General features: G+C 45.4%; 1 protein-coding gene across 3 annotated transcripts in view; it reads left to right on the top strand.

The window, feature by feature from the left end:
- Window positions 1-23,625, top strand: part of Acmsd (aminocarboxymuconate semialdehyde decarboxylase) — a 58,896-nt gene that overhangs the window by 26,419 nt on the left and 8,852 nt on the right. For all 3 annotated transcript variants that reach the window (XM_045150281.1, XM_004668161.2, XM_012951079.2), the window contains 4 exons: window positions 1,124-1,360; window positions 9,683-9,776; window positions 11,641-11,736; window positions 14,697-14,869. In XM_045150281.1, the coding sequence (XP_045006216.1) occupies window positions 1,124-1,360; window positions 9,683-9,776; window positions 11,641-11,736; window positions 14,697-14,869 (600 nt within the window). The remainder of the gene's footprint in view (window positions 1-1,123; window positions 1,361-9,682; window positions 9,777-11,640; window positions 11,737-14,696; window positions 14,870-23,625) is intronic.

Genomic DNA, 23,625 nt, shown 5'->3' with positions numbered 1-23,625 from the left:
GGGAAGGTGGGAAGGACACAAGGACAGGGAAGGTCTGTGAACTGGCCTGGTGTCTCTCAGGGTGGCATGACAGATGCCCAATGGTGGCCTCAGGCCCTGGGCCCACCCATGACCATTCCACCCCTAGGATGAAAAGACCCTGTAATGAAGCCAGGCGCAGTGATAAGGCTCCTCATTTAACTAGTTAGCTGTGTACTCTGGAAGCTCTGCTGTCAGAGGGTTTGCCTTCACAATCTGTGCCTCAGGAGTTGCATGTGTGATATGCATGTGTGCACATACATGTATGGTTGCATGTTTGTGGGAGTACACGTGTGTGCAGGTGCACATGCTTACGGAAGCCAGAGGTCCAACAGCTGGGGCTTTCTGCAGTCACTCCCACCTTACTTTTTGAGACAGAGTCACTGAACTTAGAACTCACCAATTTGGCTTGACTAGCTAGTCAGCAAAGCCCTAGAGGATCCCTGTGTCTCCCCAGAGCTGGGGTGACAGGCATATGCCACAATGCCTGGCATTTATCTGAGTTCTGTGGATCCAGACTCGGGTCCTCATGCTTGAAGGACAAGCACTTTACCCACTCCGGAGAAGTAGGGTTTCATTGTTTTTGTTTTTTATTATTTATTTATTTATTTGAGAGAGAGAGAGAGAGAAAGAGGCAGAGAGTAAAGAGAAAGAGAGAGAACGAGAAGGGGCACTCCAGGACCTCCAACCACTGCAAATAACTCTGCATGCATGCACCCCCTTGTGTATCTGGCTTACGTGGGTCCTGGAGAATCAAACAGGGGCCCTTTGGCTTTGCAGGCAAACACCTTAACCGCTAAGCCATCTCTCCAGTCTCCAGGAAGTAGGTTTTTATTATTTTATTTTATTTATTTGCAAGCAAGCAGAGAGAGGGCGAGGAGAGGGAATAGAGACAGAGAGAATGGGTGGGCCAGGGCCTCTAGCAGCTGCAAAGCAGACCCCAGAGGCATGCACCACTTTGTGCATCAGGCTTTACATGGGTACTGGGGAATTGAACCCAGTTCTCTAGGCTTTGCAGGCAAGTACGTTAAGTGCTGGCCCATCGCTCCAGCCCCTGAGAAGTAGATTTTGAACAGCACAGTTTTCCCTTTCCTGTTTCCACCAGGCCAAACCTAAGGACACTTTAGACCTGTGCCAATTTTTAAACAACAACCTAGCTGCCACTGTGGCAAGCCACCCACAAAGATTCGTGGGTTTGGGCACGTTGCCCATGCAGGCCCCAGAGCTGGCCGTCCAGGAGATGGAGCGGTGTGTGAAGGAGCTGGGATTTCCCGGGGTCCAGATCGGCTCCCACGTCAACTCGTGGGACCTGAATGCGCAGGAACTCTTCCAGGTCTACGCAGTGAGTACACAGCTGTCAGTCAACGGGCCGCACTCCATGGCCCCAGGGGTGAACACTGGTGGTACCCATAAGAGGAAGGCACCACACCACATGGGCCCGGGGAACATGGGGATGCCAGTCATTCCAGCTGTGGGTACCAAAACCCTTCCCCCAAAGGATTGAGTCATTCTACAGTAGAGGGAGGATAGAGCCAGGCTGAGATGACACAATGATACAATCTCTCTGTTCTGATCACACTTACTCATTTCCTCTTAAAAAAAAAAAAAAATAGTTATTTGCAAGGAGGGAGAGAGAGAGAGAGAGAGAGAGAGAGAGAGAGAGAGAGAGAGAATGGGCAGGGCTGGCCGGCCGGGCCTCTGCACTGCAGATGAGCTCCAGACACGTGACAACTTTGAGCATCTGGTTTTAAGAAGTGGGTACTGGGAAATTAAGCCCAGGCAGGAAGGTTCGCAAACAAGTAGCTTTTTAAATATTTTCTTATTTGTATTTATTTATTATCTGGGAGAGATAGAGAGAGGCAGACAGAAAGAGAGAGAAAGAAAAAAAGGGCACACCAGGGCCTCCAGCCACTGCAAACAAACTCCAGATGCATGTGCCACCTGTGCATCTGGTTTACATGGGTCCTGGGAAATGGAACCTGGGTCCTTTGCAGTCAAGCGCCTTAATGGCTAAGCCAGCTCTCCAGCCCCAAGCGAGTGCCTTTAACGGCTGAGGTACCCCTCCCCTCCAGCGCTCTTTTCCTCCTTCATGTGAAAACCTAAATGCACCCTCACCGCCACAACCAGGCACTACTCTGTTTCTCTCTCTCTCATACACACACACACACACACACACACACACACACACCCTTTTTGCTTTGGGAACATGTAATGTTTATCAAAAATATAAAATAATTTTGAAAAGATTGTGGGAGAACAGAAAAGTACAAAAAGGAAAGCAAACCCCCAAATCCTACCACCCAAAGATAAATAAGTAACCACTGATACAGTTCAGTTCATTTTAAAATTTTGCAAATATCCATATTCTAACAAAATTAGAATTCTCTTACATATGTGATTTTATATCCTAACTGAGGGCTGGAGAGATAACTTAGCAGTTAAGGCATTTGCCTGCAAAGCCAAAGGACCCAGGTTTGATTTCCCAGGACCAACCAACATAAGCTAGATGCACAAGGGGCACATGCATCTGGAGTTCATTTACAGTGGCTGGAAGTACTGGCACACCCATTCTCTCCCCCCCAACCCCCATCACTCACTCTCTCTCTGTCTCTCTCTCAAAGAAATTAGAAAAAAAAAAAAGAATATCCTGAGAACTTCCAAACTAACTGAAAATTATCTTAATAGGTGGCTTTTAAGTAATTGCAGAATATTTTAATATCTGGGTGTGTTTTTATTTGTTTTACCAATCCTCACCTAAGATCCTGTGAAAGCCAAATATCTGGCAAGGTATAAGAAAAATACATAACAAAGCCGGCGTGTTTTTTTTCCCAGCACTTGGGAGGCAGAAGTAGGAGGATCTCTGTGAGTTCAAGGCCAATCTGAGACTACCAAGTGAGTTCCAGGTCAATCTGAGCTAGAGGAAGACCTTATCTCAAAATTACAAAACAAAAATACTAATAATACATAACAAAATCAGGTGTGGAGGTACAGCCTGTAATCCCAGTTATCAAAAGGTAAAAGCAGGAATATCATGAGTTTGAGGCCAACCTGGACTACACAGTGAGTTTCAGGCCAGCCTGGGCTACATAGTGTGGCCCTGTCTCAACCCCCCCCAAAATAAACATAGGTATGGATGATATGGATAGAGATATAAAAATAGATGATGTATAGAAGTAACATCATGAAAATGTTCACATTTGACAAACTTAGGTGATAAGTATATGAATGTTTTTGTACTATTATTATTATTTTGGGTTTTTTGAGGTAGCACCTCACTCTAGCCAAACTGTCCTGGAACTCGCTCTGTAGTCCCAGGCTGGCTTCAAACTCATGTCGATCCTCCTACCTCTGCCTCCCGAGTGTTGGGATTAACGTTGCGCGCCACCACACCCAGATTGTAGTATTATTTATACTTTCTTTTTAAAATGTTTTTATTTATTTATGCATTAGCAAAAAGCAAGAGAGAGAAAGAGAATGGGCATGCCAGGGCCACTGAAAATGAACATGCATGTGCCACTTTGTGGATCTGGTTTTACATGGATACAAGGGATTCAATCCTTGGCCAAAAGGCTTTGCAAGCAAGTGCCTTAGCCACTGATCTATCTCTCCAGCCCTATGAATTATATGTTTTATATTTAAAATATTTTATAATAAAATAAATTTTCAAAACTTCAAACTGGGGGGGGTGGTACCCACCTTTAATCTTAGCACTTGGGAGGCAGAGGTAAGAGGATTACTGTGACTTCATGGCCACCCTGAGACTACAAAATAAATTCCCAGGTCAGCCTGGGCTGGAGTGAGACCCTACTTTGTGAAACAAATTCAGTGCCAGCTGGGTGTGTCTTTAATCCCAGCACTTGGGAAATAGAGGTAGGAGGATTACTGTGAGTTCAAGGCCAGTCTGGAACTACAGAGAGAGTTCCAGGGTCAGCCTGGGCTAGAGTGAGATATTACCTCAAAAATAAAAAATCAGTGCCATCCATTTCTGAAGTATCCAGTTTCATTGCTCCGCAATCCTCTCCTGAGTCTCCATCTCTCTCTTCCTAGAACTCAATCTGTTATTCATGGTTCCAGGATCTAAGATCCTTGAATCTTTTTCTTTTTAATGATGATGATGATTATTATTGTTTTGTTTTGTTTTTCGAAGTAGGGTCTCCCTCTATCCCAGGCTGACCTGGAATTCACTATGTAGTCTCAGGGTGGCCTTGAGCTCACGGTGATCCTCCTACCTCTGCCTCCCAAGTGCTGAGATTAAAGGCATGTGCCACCATGCCTGACCATCCATGATTTTTTACTTGATTGCATTTTTGTATTTCTTATTTCACCCTTAAAACTATGATGGTGTGGTACTGTTTTGTGTTACTTTCATTGTAAATGCAAAATCATTTTAAGATCAATTTTCATGATCTTTTAATTAATTCAGTAAAAATAGTAACATCAATTTTTAAGAAAATAACAAAGCCACGTATTTTTATAGCTATGCATGCAATCCCTGTTATACCCACACACCATGTTTACCTTTTTAATTTTTTTTATTTTATATATAACAGATTAATCTCTTTTATCCCTTAAATCCTGTTCCTGTTACCCTGGAGACCCTCCTCAGTGGGGTTATGGTATTCACTGTGGGGTCATGAAGGACTGTTAGTCCCTGTGGGGAACTGTGCCTCAGGATATCTCTACTCACTACCCACAAGATTAGCTTTTACAATCTTTCTGTCGCCTCTTCCACAATGCTCCCTGAGACATGGCAGGCCTGTTGGCAGTCTGATTTCATGTTGAGTTCTCTGTGGCCTCTGGATTTCTACTTTGATGGGTTTGGATTGGTCACTGTGTCAGTCACCATCACCTTGGAGCTGGTTGTCAGGCTAGCAGTCAGAGCAGTATTCATGTTGCCACTTCCTCTGCAGTTTCGCCTGTTCTCTGGGAAATGTGTTAGAGGTGGCACAACTGTTGGTGGGCAGGTAGCTATCTTCTTGTCTTCTCAATGGATCTTGGTTCTCCTCCATTTTCTGTGCCATCTGTAAAATAAAACAGATTCTACAACCAAGAGTGAGAGCAGCTTGGGTTCAAAGAGATATGCATTTGAGAGTTGTGGTTTTGGGGTTTTTTTTTTTTTGTTTGTTTGCTTACTTTTTGTATGCAAGCCCACTCTTCTTCTCCAGAGAGCAGTGGAGGCTTCCTTTTGAAAACTGAGTCTTCTGACCATGAGATGAGATTATGACTTGGCTTCCAGTACCAAATATGAGTTTTCTTCCACTGAACAGGACTTATGCCCAATCAGAGAACAGTTGGTCACCCACAGAGGCTGGGTGCCACTATTGCACAGCAGTGTACTTCTTGTCTGGCTGGTTGGTTGTGTACTCTGAAGGGTCCCCTGCTTATTCATGTTGTTGATGACCATTGTACTCCAGGCTCTCTCACAGGGTTTTCCAACCCTATGGGGACTAGCCAGGAGGGAGCTAGTTTCCCTTTCGGTTCCAGAATGATACTCCAATGTCCTGTGAACACAGCCTGTGGTGTCTTCAGCAATGGGGTCTTACCTTTTAGCTCTGTCAGGGAATCAATTGAATTGGCAATGACCTACATTGTTTGGGAGACCTCATGGGTCTCTCTGGCCAACAGCTCATCGTATGGAGCAACCCAGTTCTGGGCCTGGGATTTATTGAACAGAGTCCATGGTCTTAAGGTTAAGCTTCTCCCACCTTCTGTCCAGACTTCCCCTTTGATTGGTGGTTGTATCTTGTAGAGTGCTTCCCACCCTCCCCACCGCCTAACCCTGCAAGATCCTCCTACTCTGAAATTCTGCCCCCCAACCTGTCAGGTAGCTCCTCCCCTCCTCTCCCCGCATTTCTTCTCTCTTCTGGTCTCACGCTAGTTTCATGTGTGCCTTCCTGTGCTCACCACCATTCATATTCTTCCTTAATCGATCCATGTTAGGAACTAGAAATGAGAAAGTACACGTGACATTTATCTTTCTGTGTCTGTGTGACCTCGCTTAAAATAATAATTTTCTGGCCAGAGATGGCTTAGCAGCTAAGGCACTTGTCTGCGAAGACTAAGGACTCAGGTTTTATTCTCCAGGTCCCACCTAAGCCAAATGCACATGGTGGCACATGCATTTGGAATTCATTCGCAGTGGCTAGAGGCCCTGGCACACCCATTCTCTCTCTCTCTCTCTCTCTCTCTCTCTCTCTCTCTCTCTTCTCTGTCTCTAATAAATAAATAAAAATAAATCTTTTAAAAAAATAATAATTTTTCTCAACTCCATCCATTTCCTGCAGATTTCATTATTGCATTTTCCTTTCTGATGAATAGAGAGTAGAATTCCATTGTGTATGTACCACGCCCGGCTTATGTTCTAGAAACTTAAATAATCTTTAAAAAAAAAGATTTATTTACTTGCACACTCAAGTTCTTTCAGCACAAGGTGACTTGAGACTTCAGCTGCAAGCCATTTTATTATTCATCAGAATCGGATTTAAGAATTACTGAGGATCTTTGACTACAACAATCTTTGCCTCCAGTTGGAGCCCATAGATATTTTCATTTGTGGGACTTGCTCAACCCATTAAGCACTCTCAGTAGACTGTTTGGGGTGAAGCCAGTCTCTAAGGGATTTTGCAGCACATCCTGACGCAGCTGACCCACAGCGTCCCTGGGTTGATGGCGTATTTGTTTAGTTAGCGAGGCTCGCCGCTTCACTGCTCTCTGGCTTGCGTCAGTATCATGTTCAAACAAATGGGAGGAATTTCTGAAAGTTCAGTGAGCTTTGTCATTTCAAGGTAAGCTGGTGCCTGCTTTCCAGCATCCAGGGTCCCCCTTAGTCCTTAGACCTCTCCTACTGAATGAACCTACTCGTACACACTCAGGTCAGTTTACAGAAACAAAACTGACTCCATTACTAGTATGAGGCAGATAGGGCATTAGTGTCTAGTTATCTCACTTTACCATTTATCAGCCGCAGACCTAATTAAATTATTTGGGGTCTATGTGCCCCAACTTCCTTCTCTGTAACTTGAGGAGAGAGACTAAGAGTATACATCGCATGAAGGATTAAACTAACACTTGTAAAATTCTTTTTTTTCCTTTTGCAGTCCTGGGAATTGAGCCCAGGACCTTGTACATGCTAAACCAGCACTCTACTGCTGAGCTATACTAGCTAGTTGGCATGTTAAGATCTCAGTGAATGCTGGCTATGGTTTTGATATACATGTAAAAAAACAAAAAGTGGTATATGTGTGCCTGTGTGTGTGGAGGCCAGAGGACAGCCTCGGGTGTCTTCCTGAGATGCCACCCCCCTTTGAGACGGTCTCTTATTGGAGAGCATTCACGTGGCTCTATCCAGCTCTTCCTCCCTCGTGTTGGGATGGCAAGTGGGTATCACCACCTGTGGTTTTGTTTTTGTTTTTCAGGTGAGCTCTGAGGATCAAACTCAGATCCCCATGCTTGCAAGGAGAGCACTTCACCAACTTAGTTATCTCCCCAGCCTGGAAATTTTTGTTTTTTGAGACACAGTCTTAGGTAGCCTGGGCTGGAACTGGAACTAACTGTATAGCTGGGGATCACTTGAAGTTCTGGTCCTCCTACCTCTACCTCCAAGGGCTAGGGTTGCAGGCATGCCCCACCACACCTGGCTTACATGGTGCTGGGGATGGAGCCCAGGGCTTCATGCGTGCTAGGTAAGCACTCTGCCAACTGGGCTATATCTCTAGAACCCCCAAAATTGTTTTTAATGGTTAATCTGAATTAAATCAACTTCCTAATGAGGTGCTAGTCTCACTGAGATGCCATGATCAAGTGCCTCTGCCAATCCCACACCATTAGAAGAAGTCAGTGTTCTCTCTCCAATCTGTATCCATTATCCCAAACCAGTTAGCTCCTTGTGGTAGTTTGAATGTATGGCCCCATAAACTCAGTCATTTTTGATTAAACTTCCTACTTGAGCCCCTAGCAGGCAGATCCCTGCTACAAGGGGCATGTCACTGGGGGCAGATCCTGGAGTTCAGCTCTAAGGAGTGTTTGGGGACAGATCTCTCTCTCTCTCTCTCTCTCTCTCTCTCTCTTTCTCCCTCTCTCTCTGTCTCTCCTTGGAACTATAAAAGGCAGCCAGCTTCTTCCACCATTGATGGTGTTTCCCTGGACTCTGTAAGCCTGAGATAAACCACTTTTCTCCCATAAGCTGTGTCTGGATGTTTGTCCCAGCAATGAGGAGCTGCCTGCAACAATCCTTGACCTTCAAAGGCTGACTGCTGATTTACTGTTTTACGTTCCATTTCCAGAATCCTTGAGTATCCAAGATTGTTTTGTTTTGTTTTGTTGTTTTGTTTTTGAGGGAGGGTCTCACTCTAGCCCAGGCTAACCTGCAACTCACTCTGTAGTCCCAGGCTGGCCTCGAACTCACAGTGATCCTTCTACCTCTGTCTCCCAAGTGCTGGGATTAAAGGTGTGTGCCACCATGTCTGGCTTGTTGTTCTATTTTAAAAATATTTATGTACACAAGTCACATTGCTTTGGCCTGGTTTGCACAACTATTAATATATGAAAGCAGGATGAGTCATTCCAGCTCCCCAATACACTTTGAAAGAAAATAAACTAAGGAAAAAATTTTTGAACCCTGGAATGCATTAATATTCTGTGAGTGTTGAGGGGACTTCTTATTCAAACATTTTGTTCAAGAAAGTTCATTCCGTCCAAACAACATTTCCATTTCCCAGAGGCCTTGAGGTAGGCTTGCCCCATGATCCTCAGCACTTGCCCAGCTCACGTACTGAGAGTGCTGTAAGGTCATGTCAGTACAGCTCATCTTCAGACACTTCCCTGGCTCCAGTGACTTGAGAGCCTGCAGACCTCAAAAAGCCCCACCCAGGGTTGAGTCCAGCTGTCTTCATGACTTGTATCAGGCTAGCCTGCCCTGGCCCAGCATTGAGACCCTAGTCCCCAGCCCCATCATTTCCTTCCTTTCTTCTTGTCTTCTTCCCTCTCTTCCTCCCCCTTTCTTTCTTTGTTTTATGTATGGATGTATGATATGCCTGCGTGTGTGCATGCATGTGTATGTATGTGTGTGGGCCTACATATATGTGAAAGCCAGAGGTCAACATCAGGGGTCTTCCTTAATCACTCTCCACTTTGTATTTTGAGACAGTGAACCTAGAGCTCACCAGTTCCACTAAATTGCCTGCGCGAGAGCCCCAGGGATCCCTCCACCCTCCCTCCCCCACACTGAGATGGCAGGCCTGTGCTCCACAGCCTGATTTTACATGGGGGTTGGGATCTGAGCTCAGTTTCTCATGCTTGTACAACAAGCAGTTTATTTACCAGCTGAGTGGTCTTCCCAGCTACCTCCTCTTTATTCAGACGGGGTCTTGCTATGTGGTTCTGGCTGGCCTGGAACAGGCTGTATACACAAGCTAAAAGCTGGCCTTGAATTTGCATTGATTTTCCTGCCTCTATCTTGAGGTGGGATTATAGGATTGTATCACACACCTGAAGTGTTGGGAGGCCTGGGTGTGGCCCTTTTCTCCATCTAAATAAATAAATAAATATTTTAAGGTATTTTAGCTTATTTATTCAGGTCAATACAGACTCAGAAAAGCAGCCTCCCTAACATTTTGCCTTGTACCTGCAGGCTCATCCAAATAACCCTGCCATTGCTTCCTTGCAGGCGGCTGAAAGGCTGAACTGTTCCCTGTTCATTCATCCCTGGGACATGCAGATGGATGGACGAATGGCCAAATACTGGCTCCCTTGGCTTGTAGGTTTGTGCCAGCCTGGGTTTAGGAACAGAACTCCAGCTCTTGGGACTTTCCAATCACCTGTGGATCCCTACCACGCTAAAGGGAGGAAGTATGAATAGTTGATTGACAGTGACAGCCACCATCATGTCTAAAGTGCTTACTCTGAGAAGTGCTGTGTATATTACCTCCTTTCATTTTAACCATATCCAACATGATCATAGGTAAATTACAAAGCAAATCAGGTGCTGAATGGACAAAGGTTGGAATTATAATGAGTTTCACAGATGGAGAAACTGAATCTTGAAGTGGTTCATGGTTGGTTGAGATGCACAGTAACAGGAGAAAGTGGAGTTCACATCAGTGTGCCTGACTGCAAAGCATTTTAGACAGACTTCCATAGACCCCAACATACAGCCAAGCCGATGTAGCAGAGTTTTCTTAGATCCTGTTATAATAAGAGGCGAAGGTCATCTTCTATCACCCAAGCGACTAAAGCCATGGACTGTAGATTTGCCTTTCACCATGCCTGGTATTCGCTCCTCTCCTCTGCCCTTCACCTTCAGCACTGCTTATTCATAGCTCCCCTGAGAGCAAGGCACAGGGAAAGGTGAGAAGTCTCATCTGCCCTCTCATATCTCCCACGGATCAGTCCCAGGGAGGAGAGCGGTGGGGAGAGATGCAAACCTCTAGTGCTTCCAAGTGAGCCCACCCCGTCACCTCCCTGGGCTCTGTCTCATCTGTCAGATGATAGAGCTGGTCTGGCTTTCTGCAAAGGTTGCTTTCTGCTGTGCTGTGGCCTCTGGTGAAGACCAAAGTATACAGTGAGGCAGCTCCCCGCCACCTGCCCCCACCAGAGTACTTCACATAAATGACTGCTTAAGAACATGGTGCTGAGGGTGGAGAGATGGCACACAGGGCAAAGTGCTTGTCATGCAAACATGGGACCTGAGTTCAGATCCCCAGCACCTACGTAAAAACCAGGCACAGTGGCACATGCCTGTGATCCCAGCTTTTGAGAGGCAGACGGGAGAGTCCCCTCAACTTGCCAGCTAGCTAGCCTAGCCAAACTGGTGAGCTCCAGATTCAGTGAAATATTCTACTTGAAAAGACAAGGAAAGTAAGAAGGACCCCAACACTGGCCTCTGGCCTCCACACCAGACATGAGTGGAATGCTTCTACAGGGAGCCCAGAGCACTTGAAATCATTTGCACCCACCCAGTGGTTCATCAGCCTTAGCTCTGAGAGGCAGCACAGCTTGGCAGGACCGACCATGGTGAATATTTAGTGAGCTGTGACTACGTAGGCACCAAGTACTACCTGCTGAGTCATCCAAACAACCCGCTGGGGGAACAAGCCATTGCCCTCAGTTTATGACGACACAGAGAGGTAACTCATATTTGCTCAGCCTTCCAACATGAGGTTCTAACCAGGAACTTTGCTGACATCATTACTGCAAAAGTCCACAAAAGCCCTACAAGAGAAGCAACAGAGTCCTCAGGTGAAGAAGTGCAGGCTCAGGGATATAACAGTCACTTATCACAGGCCGAGAAGCAGGAAATGGCAAGAGCCAGCAGTCTGCCCCACCTTCACCCACTCTGCTTGGAGGGGAGTGGGGCAAGGCGAGGGGGCTGCTTTCCCTGCTTGTCCAGCCCCCGGCTGCTCTCCTCAGATGGACATGGCAACCAGGAAGCTGCCCGATGACCCTCCTTGCCAGGGGGATGCCCTGTATGCATTTGAGCCACGGTGGGGCACAGGGCCCCATGTTTCATAGCACTTACAGTTCCCCAGTAATTAGCCACTGCTCCCCAGCCACTAATGTTCACTGAGCTTCTTTTGCTTAAGGTGACAAGCCCTGACTGCTGTGACTCTCTATCTCCCCTTTCAGGAATGCCCACCGAGACCACCGTGGCCATTTGCTCCATGATCATGGGCGGGGTGTTCACGAAGTTTCCTAAACTGAAAGTGTGTTTTGCACATGGAGGTGAGGCACTATTTGTATCAGTCAACTCTGGCCAGCCAGCCTAACAAAATGTCACAGACAGGGCGATCTAAAGCCACAGCCATTTATTGCTCACCACTCTGTAAGCTGCAAGTACAAGATCAAGGTGTTGGCTGGGCTGTTTTCTGGTGAGGGAGTTCTTCACACACAGAAGGCCATCTTCTCCTATGTTCTCACACACAGGAGGCCATCTTCTCCTGTGTTCTCACACACAGGAGGCCATCTTCTCCTGTGTTCTTCACACACAGGAGGCCATCCTCTCCTGTGTTCTCACACACAGGAGGCCATCTTCTCCTGTGTTCTCACACACAGGAGGCCATCTTCTCCTGTGTTCTCACACACAGGAGGCCATCTTCTCCTGTGTTCTTCACACACAGGAGGCCATCCTCTCCTGTGTTCTCACACACAGGAGGCCATCTTCTCCTGTGTTCTCACACACAGGAGGCCATCTTCTCCTGTGTTCTTCACACACAGGAGGCCATCCTCTCCTGTGTTCTCACACACAGGAGGCCATCTTCTCCTGTGTTCTCACACACAGGAGGCCATCTTCTCCTGTGTTCTCACACACAGGAGGCCATCTTCTCCTGTGTTCTCACACACAGGAGGCCATCCTCTCCTGTGTTCTTCACACACAGGAGGCCATCCTCTCCTGTGTTCTCACACACAGGAGGCCATCCTCTCCTGTGTTCTCACACACAGGAGGCCATCCTCTCCTGTGTTCTCACACACAGGAGGCCATCCTCTCCTGTGTTCTCACACACAGGAGGCCATCCTCTCCTGTGTTCTCACACACAGGAGGCCATCTTCTCCTGTGTTCTTCACACACAGGAGGCCATCTTCTCCTGTGTTCTCACACACAGGAGGCCATCTTCGCCTGTGTTCTTCACACACAGGAGGCCATCCTCTCCTGTGTTCTCACACACAGGAGGCCATCTTCTCCTGTGTTCTCACACACAGGAGGCCATCCTCTCCTGTGTTCTCACACACAGGAGGCCATCTTCTCCTGTGTTCTTCACACACAGGAGGCCATCCTCTCCTGTGTTCTCACACACAGGAGGCCATCTTCTCCTGTGTTCTTCACACACAGGAGGCCATCCTCTCCTGTGTTCTCACACACAGGAGGCCATCTTCTCCTGTGTTCTTCACACACAGGAGGCCATCTTCTCCTGTGTTCTCACACACAGGAGGCCACCTTCTCCTGTGTTCTTCACACACAGAAGGCCATCTTCTCCTGTGTTCTTCACACACAGGAGGCCATCCTCTCCTGTGTTCTCATACACAGAAGGCCATCTTCTCCTGTGTTCTTCACACACAGGAGGCCATCTTCTCCTGTGTTCTCATACACAGAAGGCCATCTTCTCCTGTGTTCTCACACACAGAAGGCCATCTTCTCCTGTGTTCTTCACACACAGAAGGCCATCTTCTCCTATGTTCTCACACACAGGAGGCCATCTTCTCCTGTGTTCTCATACACAGAAGGCCATCTTCTCCCATGTTCTCACATGGACCTTCCACTGTGTATGCATGGTGAGGAAAGGGCAGAGGAGGAGGTGGAGAGACCATTCTGATGTCTTCCTCTTGTAAGATCATTCTTGCTGAGTTAGGGCCCCACCCGGTCCAGCTTCATGTATCCTGAATTCCTTCCTTAAGGACCCTGTCTCCAAATAAGTTACAACGGGGAATTTTTTACATGAATTTTGGAGATTTTGTAACATCTTTTAGCAATCATCTTATTATGATTTGAGAACCAAATGCTTTTTCTTTTTGCATGTGTATGTGTGTTCATATGAATGTGAATACACATGCATGTACAGGTACATGTGTACATGTGCATGTGTGTGGGGGTAGAGGCCAAAGGCAAGAATAGAGTATCTTCCTCAATTGCTCTTCACCTTACTTTTTGAGACAGGATCTCTCATTGAGCTTGGAGCTCAGCGACTTAGATAGTCTAGCTGGTCAGTGAACCCCAGGGATCTACCTGTCTCTGCCTCCCTAGTTCTTGGATTACAGGCATGCATGGCCACACCTGGCTTTGACATGAGTGTGGGGATCTGAACTCAAGTCCTCATGCTTATGTGGCAAACCTTTAACTGATTAAACCATCTCCTTGGCCCCAAATTCCATGTTTATGGGCAAGTTTTGTTTGTTTCATGCCATTTTTATTTTGGTTTTTACTTAAATCTTTCTAGTTAGGCCACAAGCATTATGGTCCCTACCATTCCCTACTATTTACAGGTAGGCCAATTGTGTTCCTTTGCATTGCCTGCCTGGTTCCTCTAGGTCATTGAGATTGTGACTCTTAGACATACTCACACATGATATCTGATTGTACATGTGACATGCTAGCCTGATGTTCCCTATCTATAACTCAGAGAAGATGCTTCCCACATCCATCAATAGGACTCGAGTCCTTCTAATAGCTTTGTGCACTGCACTGCACTTTATGAATAGGCCTCAGATCTGGAATAGGTTGTCCTATTTGAGAACACTTGACAAGCTAGTCTCTCTGGGATACACTTCCTAAGTCTCAGCTGTGGATGAGTCACTTACCTCTTCTGGGTCATTGCCCCGCATCTGGACCCTGGTAGGCACTTTGAAAATGACATCAATCTGAGGGGCTATGTTAACGTCTCTTTGAACACACATCCTTTTAACCAACAGTAGCCTCTCAGTAATGGATTGGCTCGCCACTGTTATTTTTTTATTGCCACTAGCACTGTGTCATAGGCATTGAATCCAAGGCTTCCCACCTAGTAGATAAGTACTTTACCAGTCAGCGACATCCCCAGCCTTTAAAGTGTTTTTGTTTGTGACCGAGTCTCTCTTAAGTGTCCAGGCAAAGCTTGAACTGACTCTGTCACTCAGGCAGGCCTTGAGTTTGTGATCCTCCTGCCTTGTCTTAGCCTCCCAAGCCAGGGATGGTGCTCGCTTTTGTCTTGCAGGCGGCGCTTTCCCCTTCACAGTGGGAAGGATCTCCCATGGATTCACCATGCGCCCAGACCTATGTGCCCAGGACAACTCAATGGACCCAAAGAAATACCTTGGTTCCTTCTACACAGACTCTTTGGTTCATGACTCTCGGTCCCTCAAGCTGCTAACAGATGTCATAGGAGAGGTAAGCTGGGCATGGCATTTACACAGTTTCTGAGGAGAAGAGTGCCACATTGGCAAGCTGGGCGTGGTGATGCATGCCTTTAATCCCAGCACTCAGGAGGCAGAGGTCAGAGGATCGCCATGAGTTCAAGGCCATCCAGAGACTCCATAGTGAAGTCCAGGTCAGCCTGAGCTAGAGTGAGACCCTACCTCAAAAGAACAAACAAACAAAAAAATGAATGCCACATTGGCAATGCATAACTTGGCACATTGGACAATTTTGAGGGGAAAGAATAGTCTGAATTAGTTTTTTTTTTAAACCCCTCTGAAATGTTTAGTGTAGTTGTATCTAGAGGGAATTGATTCCAGGACCCCAAAATATACTGAAATCCTCAGATGCTCAGTTCTCATATTAAGTGGCATGATTTTCATACAACCTAACACACCCTCCTATACACACTACTTGACTGATAACAGCTAAAACAATGTAATTGCCATGTGAACAGTCACTATGATGTATTGGTTAGGGGATGCTTATAAGGGGAAAAGAATAACATAGAAGCAACTTTTTACCAAGTAAAATCCACATTCACTGGAATATAAAAAGGTGGAATTGAGCACATTGCCAAAGTGCAAATGCAGCATCACTTGATGTAACCACACAGACTGCTGAATCCGTGTCAGACATACAAGCCATATATATTAATAATTTAGGGTTCTCTTTACAATATTAATGCTTCCCCACCCTAGTTATATCCACATCAGCAAATTCTCTTTTAAAATCATCCCCAAGGGCTAAGAAGATGGCTCGGTCAGTAAAGTGCTTGCAGAACTAGCATGAGGGCCAGAATTTGGATCCCCAGCACCTATGTGTGGCGTAGTGGTAGCATGCACCTATAACCCCAGTGCTGGGGGCAGAGATGGGATCACCACAGCTTACTATCTAGTTAGTCTAGCTGCATTGGTGAGCTGTGGGTTCAGTGTGAAACTGTGTCTTCAAACAATTAAGTGGAGAGTGATTGAGGACATGCCCAGTGCCATCCTCTGGCTTACACACACACACACACACACACACACACACACACACACACACACACATGCAAATATGCATACCAAACACATACACAGGCAAAAAAAACATCTCCAAATCAGAAGGCTCTTTGAAGTTTCATTTTTGGGAAAATGTCAACTTTATTAATAAAGCCCAGCAGACTGACCTCTTTTTTTGGTTTATTTTTATTTATTTGAGAGCGACAAATAGAGAGAAAGAGGAAGAGAGAGAGAATGGGCGGGCCAGGGCCTCCAGCCACTGCAAACAAACTCCAGACACATGGGCCACCTTGTGCATCTTGCTTACATGGGTTCTGGGGAATCAAACCTGGGTCCTTTGGCTTTGCAGGCAAGTGCCTTAACCACTAAGCCATCTGTCCAGCCCCTGACCTCTTTTTTTATGTGACATTGAGAGAGAGAGAGAGAATTGGAGTGCCAGGGCCTCCAGCCTCTGTAATCAAACTCCAGAAGCATGTGCCACCTTGTGCACATGTGTGACCTTGCACGCTTGCATCACCTTGTGCATCTGGCCTAGGTGGGATCTGGAGAGTTGAACATGGGTCCTTAGGCTTCACAGGCAAGCACCTTAATCATTATGCTATCTCTCCAGCCCAGTAAATTCTATCTAATTGGCCTTTTGTGTTTTTTATTTTTAATCAACCAGGGCTTATGGTTATTTTTAATGGCTTGTAAATCATTTTAAACACCCTGTTCCTTTGTGATGCAAGTGATCTCTTATCTCTCTTTTTAATATTTATTTATTTGAGAGAGAGAGAGAATGGGCATGCCAGGGCCTTCAACTGCTGTAAATAAACTCCAAACACATGTGCCACCTTGTACATCTGGCTCACATGCATCCTAGAGAACCAACCTGGGTCCTTTGGCTTCATAGGCAAACGCCTTAATTGCTAAGCCATTTCTCCAGCTCTTAATCTTCTCTCTCTTAATCTCATCTCTGAATCCACTAAGGATTTTTGTGAGTTTACCTATAAGTCTTCCCTCAAGTGGATGTTTGTCTTTAAGTCCCCATGTTTCATGTTAAATGCATTTCTCACATCTCTGCTCTGCGCATGTAAAATGATTTAGAATCCAGCTCCTGGGGTAGTTTGCCTTTTAGATACCTTCTTGTAACTGGGAGGGAAAAGAGAGGCCTGAGAAGAGAAAGAACTGTTGGGCCCCACCCATGCCCAGAACTGTACTGCTCCTTTGCTCCTTGGTGCTTTCACTGCCTTCAAAGCTCTATCCAAAAGGGGTTTTGTTGTTGTTTATTTGTTTGTTTGGTTGGTTGGTTTGTTAGGAGGGGTTGTTTTTTTTGTTTCCGAGGTAGGGTTTCACTCTGGTCCAGGCTTACCTGGAATTCACTCTGTAATCTCAGGGTGGCCTCCAGCTCACAGAGATCCTCCTTGCTTCGCTTCTGCAAGTGCTGGGATTAAGGGCATGCGCCACCACACCCAGCTTCCAAGAGGTTCTAAAGGACTAGAGGAATCAGTGCTGAAACAGTTCCTTAGCAGCAAAGATTTTATAACTTCCAAGGTTATGGTAAGGCCATAAAGTATGCCATGTGAACTAGACATATTTCCAAAATGGCTTAAAACAGGGCTGGAAGATGGCTCAGTGGTTAAAAGTGCTTGGTTGCAAAGCCTTCCAACCCAAATTCATGTAAAGCCAGTTACAAAAAGTGGCAAATGAGTACAGAATTCATGTGCAGTAGCAGAAGGCCCTTGCATACCCCTATCCAAATATTTTTTTAAATGTCTTAAAACAGGAAGGGTTTCCTTGCCTAATTCTTATCTAGTTTGATTATTACAAATCATGTCTTTACATGTGTGGGAGAAGGTGTCAGGATGTCTTGTCCCTCCCAGAAAACCCAGATGCTTGTACCACTTTTTGTAACTGGCTTTATGTGGGTGGCTGGAAATTGAACCCAAGCAGCAGACTTTGCAAGCAAGCACCTTTAAGTGCTGAGTGATGTTTCCAGCTTGATTGTTAATTTATTTTTTTTTCATTTTATATTTTATTTATTTATTTGAGAGGGACAGACAGAGAGAGAAAGAGGCAGAGAGAAAGAGAGAAAGAATGGGAGCACCGGGACCTTCAGCCACTGCAAACGAACTCCAGACATGTGCGCCCCCTTGTGCATCTGGCTAATGGTGGTCCTGGGTAACTGAGCCTTGAACCTGGGTCCTTAGGCTTCACAGGCAAGTGCTTAACTACTAAGCCATTTCTCCAACCCTGATTGTTAATTTTTTTAAAAAAATATTTTTTTAGGGCTGGAGAGCTGGTTTAGCAGTTAAGATACTTGCCTACAAAGGACCTAGGTTCAATTCCCCAGGATCCATGTAAGCCAGATGCACAAGGTGGTGCTTGCATCTGGTTCATCTGCAGTGGCTACAGGCCCTAGCCCAATTCTAGTTCTATCTGCCACTCTCTCTCTCTCAAATAAATAAAAATAAATAAAATGTTTTTAGAAGTATTCTTATTTATTTGTTTATGATGAGAAAAAGAAATAAAAACAGAGAATAAGCACACCAGGGCCTCCTGCCACTGAAAACAAACTCCAGATGCATACACCACTCTGTGCACGCAATTCCATATGGCCACTGGGGAATCAAACCCAGGCTGGCAACTCTGCAAGCAAGCACTCACAAACATTAAGCCATCACCCAGCCTTGATTTTTAATTTCATTTTAGTAGTTCCCTCTCTAAACAATGACTTTCTATGTATTGCAGTTCGCAGAAGAAACCCTTCTTTGTAAGCCTCCTGAGTGAAGGGCAGATGCACAAGGGAGCAGATGTGTCTGGAGTTCATTTGCAGTGGCTGAAGGCCCTGGCATAGCCATTCTCTCTTCCCTCCCCCTTTCTTCCTCTCTCTCTTTCTCTCTCTCTCTCTCTCTCTCAAATAACTAAAATATTTTTAAAGAGTTATTTTATTTATTAGAGATAGAAAGGGAGAGAGAGAGAGAATGAGAATGGGCGTGCCAGGGCCTCTAGCCATTGCAAACCAACTCTAGACGCATGTGCCACCATGTGCATTGGCTTATGTATGTACTGGGGAATCAAACCTGGGTCCTTAGGCTTCAGAGACATGCATCTTAATGGCTAAGCCATCTCTCCAGCCCAACAAATAAAATATTTTTTAAAAAAAGAACTTGCAATGAGTGTGAGAGTGTTTGTAAGTCCTGGCTCTACCCCTTCTTAGCTAGGCAACCATTAATATCAGTCACTCAGCCCTCTGTTTCTGTTTCATATTACAATGGGAGTGATAAGCAGAAGGAGTTGCTGTGAAGGGTTAATACACGCCAAAGGCTATAAACATGTCAGAGATCTGAAACACCTATTCTGGTGCTTTACAAACAGTTAAGTGTTAAGTTCATGTTTGTTTGAGTTGTGTAATGACATTTGGGAACAGAAGGCTAATCTTATTCTGTATTGATAGATTTAAAGCAGGCTTTTTTTCTGTAGGAAATACGTCCTGTTCTTTTGGGGTCAAGTAGCACATTTTCTTTCTTTCTTTTATTAGATATGTACACAGTGTGTGTACAGTCATGTTGATACCATATCAGCCTCCTCTCTGTCCTCCCCCTCTCTGCAGGGACCTTCCTATTGGGGAATAAGAGGCGTGCATTGTGGGGTTAGCCATCAGTTATGGGTAAGAGGCAATGTCTCCATCCATAATTCCCAACATGTTGCTCTAACATTCTTTCCACCCCTCTTCCGCAAATTTCCCTGAGCCATGTTCAGTTCATTTTAGGTCTACTTCAATGATGAGGTCTTGAGAGCCTCAGGTAATACCTTTTCTTATCTTCCTGAAATCTACTAGGAATCTTTTGAAAGTTTACTTATCCTTACAAGTCTTCTCTAAAGTGGACTCTTTTTTTTTTCACTATTTTATTTATTTATTTATTTATTTATTTAAAAGAGAGAGAAAGAGGCAGGTGGAAATAGAGAATGGGCACACAGGGCCTCCAGCCACTGCCAACAAACTACAGACACATGCACCACCTTGTGCATCTGGCTTATATGGGTCCTGGGGAATTGATCCCAGTACTTAGGATTCATGGGCAAGCACCATAACCACTAAGCCATCTCTCCAGCCCTGCCTCAAGTGGACTTTTGTCTTTAAGTCTCAATGTTTCACATTAAATGCCTTTCAAAATGAATTTCTGGGACAGGAGTAGTGGCACATACCTTTAATCCCAGAACTTGGGAGGCTGAGGTAGGAGGATGGCTGTGAGTTCAAGGCCAGCCAGAGGCTACAGAGTGAGTTCCATATTAGCCTGGACTAGTGTTAGGCCCTACCTTGAAAAATTAAATAAATAAAATATGAATTTTTGTAGTAAGCTATGTTCTTCGCATCTTTTGTGTCTGCAGAACTCCCTGAAAATGTGACAAAGTTGATTCCTTTCCCTTGGCAGGGCTGCGAATCCCTGCCATCCCCCTGGCTGTCTCTGCCATCACAGGGAAATGCATGCGCTGCTAGATTTGGGGCGAAGTGTATGTTGAGGCATGGACTTGGTGCCAAGAACTCCAGCAGGATTCTTACCCACCTATTAGCTGCCTAATAAAGCAAACCATCATCTTGCTGGAAAGTAACATTCCAGGATCCCAGAGATATGGTCAGTCTTCACTGAGAATTGTCCCTCCGAGTTTAAAATCTTTACTGTCAAGGTTCAAGTGTGAAATGCCCCGCCATAGGTTCGTGTGTTTGGACATTTGGTCTCCAGCCAGTGGGACTATTTGGGAAGGTTATGGAACCATAGGAAGGCAGAGCCTGGCTAGAGTCGGTCCCTAAAGGTAGGCCTTGAGGGTTGTTTATTTACTTATTTATTCATTTGTGTGTGTATGGGCATCCATGCCAGGAGATGAGGGCGAGTTAGAAGGACAACTTCAAGGTGTCTGTGCTCCACCTTCTTTGAATCAGGGCCTCGTTGGAGGGATGGCTTAGCAGTTAAGGCATTTGTCTGCAAAGACAAAGGACCCAGGTTCGATTCCCCAGGACCCACGTAAGCTAGATGCACAAGGGGGTATACATGCCTGGAGTTCGTTTGCAGTGAATCAGGGCCTCTTGCTGCTGCAAATGAACTGTCAGACTGCAATTAGCTGACAGACTAGCTGGGCATGTCTGTGAAGAAGTTTCTTAGCCCAGGGTGCTTAGTATAATTAATTTAATATACAATTGGGCTGAGATGGCCCAGGGGTTAAAGGTACTTGCTTACAAAGCCCATTGGCCTGGGTTCTATTCCCCAGTACCCATGTAAAGCCAAATGCTCAAAGTGACACATGTGTCTGGAGTTCATTTACATTGGCAAGGGGCCCTGGTGTGCTCATTCTTGCTGTCTTTCAAGTGAATAATAATTTAGTGTATAACCGATATGTGCAGTTATAATGGGCATATTAGTTATTTTTCTTGTTGCCATGACAATAGCTGGCACAAGCAACTTAAGGGACGGTTTGTCTGGGCTCACACAGTTAACACACATCCATCGAGGTGGGAGGGCGAGGCAACGGGAGCAGGAGGCCGCTGGTCATACTGCATCCGCACTCAGGCAGAGAGGACGCCGGTGCTCAGCTCTCTGCTGTTTTGTATTCAGTCCTGGCCCCCAGTCCATGGAATAGTGCTGCCCACAGCTAGAGAGGGTCTTCCCTCCTCAGTTAACCCAATCTAGAAACTTCTTCACAGACATGCCCAGAGGTTTGTCTCCTAGGTGATCCTAGATCCTGTCAAGTTGCCAATTGATATTAACCATCATAATAGGTGACAGGAATAGAAAAAATATCCTAACTTATTTACTAAGAATGTATCAAGTATAAATGTATGAAGTGATGGCATGTGTGAGCTTCTTTGTAAAGGATCACACGTATCTGGAGGAGTCTCTTCCCCACCTTCTTCTTGCTGCTATGTCCTTTCTCTCAAAACAAGAACATCCAGTTAATAAGATTCATCCCCAGTTCATTCACTTTTAACTTTCCTTTTCTTCCTGCCTTCCCAAAGCTAATATTTTGGGCTTACTCACATCATGTGTCCCTGCTCTGCACATTTGGGCATTTATTCCTTCGATGCACACACATGTCTGTTAACACATCTTGATGGGGGTAAGCAGGCGTCAGACATATTCCACATTTATTCCTTCAATGCACACACACATCTGTTAACACAATTCTTGGTGGTGGTAAGCAGGCGTCAGACATATTCCACACTTATTCCTTCAATGCACACACACATCTGTTAACACAATTCTTGGTGGTGGTAAGCAGGCATCAGACATATTCCATACTTATTCCTTCGATGCACACGCATGTCTGTTAACACAATTCTTGGTGGTGGTAAACATGTGTCAGACATATTCCACAGTTTCAAAAGAGAAGCTCTTTACAAAAATCCAGTTCAAAGAGTTATTCTTGGCAGAGATTTTATAGGGAGGAAATGCCTAATTATTGTTAATTGGATTATAAAAAAAAAAAAACACTGGGCCTGGGGAGATGACTCAGAAGCTAAAGGTGCCTGCTTGAAAAGCCTACTGGCCTGGGTGTGATTCCCCAGCACCCACATAAAGCCAGATGCAAAAAGTGGCACATGCATCTAGAGTTCACTTGTAGAGGCAAGAGGTCTTGACATACTCATACTCTCCCTCCCCTCCTCAAATAAATTTTAAAAAATTAGGGCTGGAGAGATGGCTTAGCAGTTAAGGCACTTGCCTGCAAAACCAAAGAACCCAGGTTCGATTCCTCAGGACCACGTAAGCCAGATGAACAAGGTGGTGCATGTGTTGAAGTTTGTTTGATGTCGCTGGAGGCCCTGGTGCCCATTCTCTTTCCCTCCCTCTCTCCCTCTCTCCCTCTTTCTCTCTCTCATAAATTAAAAAAAAAAAAATTAAACACACTTTAAGGATAATAGCATGGTCTTAGACAAATTTTAAGACTAGAAAACAAGATTACTAACAAGCTAGAGGTGGTCAACAGACAGACAGATACATGCAGATAATTCACATCCTATGGAAAGAACTAACTGGGTGTGGTAATGCACATCTTTAATCCCAATACTCCAGAAGCAGAGGTAGGAGGAGGATGCTATGAGTTTGAGGCCAGTCTGGGACTACAGAGTGAGTGCCAGTTCAGCCTGGGCTAGAGTAAGACCCTACCTTGAAAAAAAAAAATAGAAAGAAAAAGAAAAGAAATAAAGAAGGAAGGAAGGAAGGGAGTTAAGGGCCAGGGAGATGGCTCAGTGGTTAAAAGTCCTTGCACAGCCCGGTGACCAGAGGGCAGATCCCAGAGCCCATGTAAACCCAGCTACAAGTAGTGCGTGAGGCTATGATGCCAAGGTGCCTTCAGCAATGGGAGCCAGAGTCAGGAGACTCCTGAAGCTCCTGGGCCAACTAGCCAGGCGTTCACAGCAGAAAAGATAAATAAGATAAACCTTGTCTCAAATAAGGTGTCGGGCAAGGACCCACACCCCAAGGTTGTTCTCTGACCTTCACATGTGCACTGTGGCATGCACCCACCCACACACACAAAGGGAAGGGAGGAAGAAGTGAAGGAGAGAGGGAAGAAAAGGGGGAAGGAGAGCAGGAAAGTAAGAAATTGGGAACAACACAAAATAATGAAATGCTTCCAAGCCAAGTTTGGTGTTTGCAGTGGGCATACAAAATAAATCACTTTAGGAAGGAAAACAGGGAAGTATGTTAACCAGGAGAATGAATTACAGAATAGTGGTTTTCATTTGTATTTAGA

This window comes from Jaculus jaculus, chromosome 5, assembly GCF_020740685.1.
Source record: "Jaculus jaculus isolate mJacJac1 chromosome 5, mJacJac1.mat.Y.cur, whole genome shotgun sequence".
In the NCBI taxonomy this organism is placed as follows: domain Eukaryota; kingdom Metazoa; phylum Chordata; class Mammalia; order Rodentia; family Dipodidae; genus Jaculus; species Jaculus jaculus.
The sequence above is the reverse complement of the archived record's forward strand: the minus strand, read 5'-3'. Positions and strand labels throughout refer to the sequence as shown.